Raw genomic sequence first — 5831 nt, forward strand, 5'->3', positions numbered from 1 at the left:
TTGGCTGATCATGGCATGCAAAATTGATTGAGAGAATAATTTAGATTTGAATGGTTTTTCTTTAAATAGCAGAACATGCTCCGTCTATCTATATAGTGCATATTTCAAGAGCAGCAAGTAAAACTGTGTAAATGTCTTTTAAAGAAAGTAAATGTGTGTAATGTGCGAGACAATACAAAAAAACAAAATATGTGAAAAAAATAAGGTCCCACCGAGACTTGAACTCGGGTTACTGGATTCAGAGTCCAATGTCCTAACCACTAGACCATGGGACCATTTCTGTTGTTGGCCCTAAATTCGTCCTACTTATGTATTTCTTGCACGTGAAAAAACAAAAAGCAAATATGCTTTCATTGAGAGTTGAACTCAAGACCTCCCGCTTACTAAACGGGTGCTCTAACCAACTGAGCTATGAAAGCGTCGATGCCTTCAACCTTTTGTTCTACGATAAATCAGTACCTCTCTCCCTCTCTCTGACGACAATCGCTTCGCACGCCCCGTGACGGTATGATCAACAGGTCAATATTAAGATTCGAAATCACGGCGTGTAGAAATCATTCCTTCTTCTTCCTTTTTTCGAAGGCGCGTACTGTATACTGGTATCACCGTGCTCACGGAGAACATGTTGCAGGTGAATTTTGTTCCGAGCACACCCTTGGCCGTCCCCGACGAGCCCGACACGGCGTCCAAGAGGCGCCGCATCTGGCCGGTAGAGGCGCTCAGTAGCAAGCGCTAGCCGGACGTTGGCGGCCGGCGCGTTCCCGTCGCGGTGAGGCGAGCGCGTCCGTCAGCCTAACGAAATTGGCAGTTCGGTCCACCTTCGTCGCCACCGGACGAGCTTCTTGGATACGGTACTCCACTAGTGGAGTGGATGACACGCACGTACGTCAACCACCTCCCGCGCCACGTGGAAAGCTCCCCGATTCCTCCGCGCAGCTTATCGATCCCATTCCCAGATCGTCTCCACTCCGCTCACCGGAGTCAAGCAAGCGCCGCCATGCATCGGCCCCGCCGTCTTCCGCTGCTGCTCATCCTCCTCGGCCTCCTCCCGGCCGTCGCGCGGGCGCTGCTCCCGCCGCCCCGCTTCCCGGGCCCCCACGCGCGGCCGCGGCCGCGGGCGGGGACGGGAGACGGGGTCGGCGGGGGCTACGAGTTCGAGACCCGCTACTTCCGGCAGCGGCTGGACCACTTCAGCTTCTCGGGCGAGGAGGAGTTCTTCCAGCAGCGGTACCTCGTGGGCCGCGCCGGCGCCGGCGGGTGGGCGGGCCCCGGCGGGCCCATCTTCTTCTACTGCGGCAACGAGGGCGACATCGCCTGGTTCGCCGCCAACTCCGGCCTCGTCTGGGACGCCGCCCCGCGCTTCGCCGCCCTCGTCGTCTTCGCCGAGGTAACCAGTACCCTGCAACCTGCACTCGTCATGTTCCACGTTAACTGTCCGGCCTTTGGTTTTTGAACTTTTGATCCGGTTGCTGCAGCATCGCTACTACGGCGAGTCCATGCCGTTCGGCAGCAAAGACAAGGCCTACAACAATTCCAGGTCCATGGCGTACCTGACGGCCGAGCAAGCGCTCGCTGACTACGCCGTGCTGCTCACCGACCTCAAGAGGAACCTGTCCTCGGAAAGCAGCCCCGTGGTGCTCTTCGGGGGCTCATACGGTGGAAGTAAGTGCCGCTAGTATCTTCAGTTATCGTTGGGCTTCTATTCTGTACTGTACTGATTTTGTTCACTGGGCATTCAGTGCTTGCTGCTTGGATGAGACTCAAGTACCCGCATATTGCTGTCGGGGCTCTCGCGTCGTCGGCTCCGATCCTACAGTTTGAGGACATTGTACCTGACACCATATTCTACGATCTTGTTTCAAATGATTTTAAGGTGTGTGACTGCATAATATTGGCTTGATTTTATTGTTCTGAATAAAGGAACACTAGTTTTTCATTGCTTTGGAAACAGGACACAAGTGACACTAGTTTTTTCTTTGTGTTTAGAGGGAGAGTTTAAGCTGCTTCCAAACAATAAAGGACTCATGGAAAGAATTAGATGAGCAGGGAAATGGGCAAGATGGTCTTCTGAAACTAAGCAAAACATTCCACCTTTGCCAGTGAGTTTCCTCTCCATTCACTCCATCTTTTTCATTAAGATTGCTTGCAATGATAATATGCATGAATGCTGCAGGACCCTGAATACCACGGGGGCCCTTTCGGATTGGTTGAGCTCAGCATACAGTTATCTGGCCATGGTGGATTACCCAATGCCGTCAGAGTTTCTCATGCCTTTGCCTGCCAACCCAATTAAGGAAGTTAGTTCTTGAACCCTTGTTTGCCATGAATCTTTTCGAACATTTCTGGACGTGCAAGTATTCAGTGAGATTTCGCTTGCATAACCCAAAGGCACAGCAACAGAGCTTATGTAGAGAATGGCAATGATAATCTTGTGTGTGCTCACTTACTTTCAAAATCTATCATGTTCCCTCGCCAAAAAAAAAAGTATCAGGGCGTAGTTTCTTAGCGGCATCACTACTTACTTTAGATTATCTTGTTTCTTATCCAGGTATGTAGAAATATTGACAAGCAACCAGAGGGGAGCAGTATACTGGAACGAATTTATGCAGGAGTAAATATATACTACAATTATACTGGTACGGTTGACTGCTTTGATCTAGATGATGATCCTCATGGAATGGGTGGATGGGATTGGCAGGTTCGGAAACTACAAAAAATATCCGTTTTTGTCCGTTTGTATCTCTGTTACATTCATTACTGTACTTGATAAACTATAGTGTATGACATATGTTTTATTCTTGATTAAAACAGGCTTGTACTGAGATGGTGATGCCAATGTCTTCTAGTGAAGGTCTTAGCATGTTTCTACCAGATGAATTCGACTATGCATTGTATGCCGATGACTGTGTCAAAAACTTTGGTGTTAGGCCAAGGCCTCGATGGATCTCTACAGAGTTTGGTGGTCATGTAAGTCCTTTTTACACATTGCTCAGTCTTCGTAATTTGTTGTGAACAACAGAATTTTCTCAACCAACTGACTCAGTAATTCAAGTTATCATGTTTTTTTGAGGAATACCTGTAGGGCTGACGCTGGCACTTTAACAGTTCTCACTATTTTAAACCCTGATATGGATGCTGTTCGACAATATATGCCTGTGATAGCTTAAAGCATGGATGCATCAGGACTTTCTTGATAAAAATATTTTCTTCCATTCCTTCAGAACTAAATACTATTATGGTTATCATGTGGCGTTTGGGAGTTGGATTTACTAACAATAAAATGCGTCAGAGATGACAGAGTTGTTATGCTAATTACGCTCTTTATGCTATCCAATTAATTGACCGATTGCTTTGGTAAGCCTCAGAGTAGCAAGACTGATTGACTGACTAGAAACTTTTCTCCTCTTTTTTGTCAGAATATTAGTTCTGTTCTGGAGAAATTTGGTAGTAATATCATATTCTTCAATGGACTTCTCGATCCTTGGAGTGGTGGAGGGTGAACACACTTACCTTGTTTTCCAATAGCAATAATCTTATCACGTTGACCGCCGTTTTGTCGTCTTGATATTGTTATTCTCTGAATGCTGCAGCGTCCTGAAGAATATATCTGAGAGTGTTGTTGCCATTGTGGCTCCACTAGGTACAGTGCTTTTCCTGTAGAATGAACTCATATCCGGTGGTGTGGGTTTCAAGCTGTCATACCATACATAGTTCATCACTGATGTAAATGTTGGTTTTGCTCTGCAGGAGCGCATCACATAGACCTGCGCCCCGCGACCAAGGAGGACCCGGATTGGCTCGTAAGCCTGAGAGAATCGGAACTCGAGATCATATCTGGCTGGCTATCGGATCACTACGGAGCAAGAGGGGGCGCGCTCTTTCAGCGCGCAACCAACAAGGACTCGGCTGCGTCATGAGGAAACCACACTCCTCCCTTACCATTGTAATGGGCTGGTGCGTTGCTCGGTTTCACAGAGAGCAGACAATGATGTTGTGCATGGCCGGCAAGGCAGGAACTAACGCTAGCAGAATAGAGATCATCAGGAGTTTCTTCAAGAATTGTTTTTTGTACAAAGAGTCAGGAGAAAAAGAAAAAGTGGAACAGCTGAGATAGCTAACCAGAGACCGAAAAATAAAGAAACATAAACAACCTAAGCCATCAACGAAAAGCCATTGCCCAATGCTCAAATTTTGAATATTTCTCTCTTGGCTCAGTGGATCAGAAGGATAATTTCCTGCTTGAACTTTTCTCTGCAGGTGTAGAGACTTTTTTCTTCTGCAAGTGTAGAGACTTGATTTTGATAGAAGGAGAATTTTATGTTCGTTTGTGATAGGAACCGAGTCCCTACCAGGCCGTGATCTTAGGTTATAGGGGTGGAAGGGGAGTTGGCGAGGTGAGGGGCGCGTGCGACGGTGCTGAGGCGCCGTGATCGAGCGAGGAAGAGGAGGCGCAGGGGGCGGCTAGGGTTCGGGGGTCTCGGCTCTCGAAGGGAGCCGAGCAATAGAGATTTCTTATTGCTTGTCTCTAAAATGAGTTCTTACATGTGCTTATATAATCTTCGTAGGTGCTAATAAAAATAATGATAAGTTGGGCCAAAAGCCCCTAACTACCTGCGCCATTGGGCCTCCTCCGGCTATAATGTACGCCGGTCATAACATCTCTCCCCGCCTGCGCAAACAGCTCGTCCTCGAGACGAGCTGGAAGTCGGGTAAGTGCTTGCGGAACCCCTCGAGGTGCTCCCAAGTGGCGTCCTCCTCCGGAAGACCGTGCCACTAGATCGACAGGCGCCGAACACCGCAGCTCTATTGGGCCTTCAACACCTTCTCTGGACCCGGAAGGAGATGGCCCTCGGAGGTCGGATGAAGAGCCGGCGCGGCCGCCGGCGGTTCGCCGCGGAAAGGCTTCAACAAGCCCACATGGGAGACGTCGTGGATGCGGGCGCCAGGCGGCAGCTGAAGTCGGTAGGCGACGTTGCCAATGCGCTCCAACACCGGAAATGGCCCTGCGTAGCGAGGGCCCAGCTTGCGCTTGGCTCGAGGGTCCAGGGATTGCGTGGTGTGGTGGAGGAGCCGCAGCCACAACCAGTCGCCCACCGCAAACTCCGCCTTGCGGTGGTGGGCTTCGTAGTATTTTTGGACAGCTGCTGGGCTTGGAGAAGATGCTGGCGCACCTCGGCAAGGATCTCATCCCTGTCGCGGAGAAGGTCGCTTGCCGCCTCAGTCCAGGCCGTCCCCGGTTGAAATGGCAGGATGGGTGGTGGAGGATGACCGTAGACCACCTCGAAGGGTGTGGCACGCGGGGCGGAGTGGTAGGAGGTGTTGTAGCAGTACTCCGCCCAAGCGAGGCAGTCCACCCAGGCACATGGGCGATCACCTGTAACACAGCGTAAGTACACAGCGATCACCTTGTTGACCACCTCGGATTGGCCGTCGGTCTCTGGGTGGAAGGCCGTACTCAGGCACAATTTTACGCTCGCCATCCGAAAAAGATCGCGCCAGACATGGGCCGTGAACATCAGATTGATAGGAACCGAGTCCCTACCAGGCCGTGATCTCAGGTTATAGGGGTGGAATGGGAGTTGGCGAGGTGAGGGGCGCCGTGATCGAGCGAGGAAGAGGAGGCGCAAGGACGGCTAGGGTTCTGGGGTCTCGGCTCTTGAAGGGAGCCGAGCAATAGAGATTTCTTATTGCTTGTCTCTAAAACGATCCTTACGTGTGCTTATATAATCTTTCTATGTGCTAATAAAAATAATGATAAGTTGGGCCAAACGCCTCTAATTGCCTGCGCCATTTGACCTCATCCAGCTATAGTGTATGCCGGTCATAGCAGT

At 50.1% G+C, this 5831-nt stretch overlaps 1 protein-coding gene and 2 non-coding genes across 3 annotated transcripts; 1 reads left to right on the forward strand and 2 right to left on the reverse strand.

Moving 5' to 3' along the window:
• Positions 1–203: 203 nt before the first annotated feature.
• TRNAQ-CUG lies at positions 204–275 on the reverse strand. Its single transcript has one exon. It is a non-coding gene; the product is annotated as a tRNA-Gln (tRNA).
• A 70-nt stretch (positions 276–345) lies between these two features.
• Positions 346–419, reverse strand: TRNAT-AGU. The gene has a single exon. It is a non-coding gene; the product is annotated as a tRNA-Thr (tRNA).
• Positions 420–676: 257 nt separating this feature from the next.
• LOC125544935 (lysosomal Pro-X carboxypeptidase) lies at positions 677–4198 on the forward strand. The gene is made up of 10 exons (XM_048708725.1): positions 677–1387; positions 1476–1662; positions 1740–1873; positions 1987–2099; positions 2174–2297; positions 2549–2698; positions 2812–2967; positions 3417–3496; positions 3591–3640; positions 3748–4198. Exons 1-10 carry the CDS (start codon positions 872–874, stop codon positions 3915–3917), a joined length of 1680 nt encoding a protein of 559 aa, XP_048564682.1. The 5' UTR covers positions 677–871; the 3' UTR covers positions 3918–4198.
• Positions 4199–5831: the final 1633 nt, after the last annotated feature.

The sequence above is a fragment of the Triticum urartu genome, chromosome 3, assembly GCF_003073215.2.
Source record: "Triticum urartu cultivar G1812 chromosome 3, Tu2.1, whole genome shotgun sequence".
NCBI classification, from domain to species: domain Eukaryota; kingdom Viridiplantae; phylum Streptophyta; class Magnoliopsida; order Poales; family Poaceae; genus Triticum; species Triticum urartu.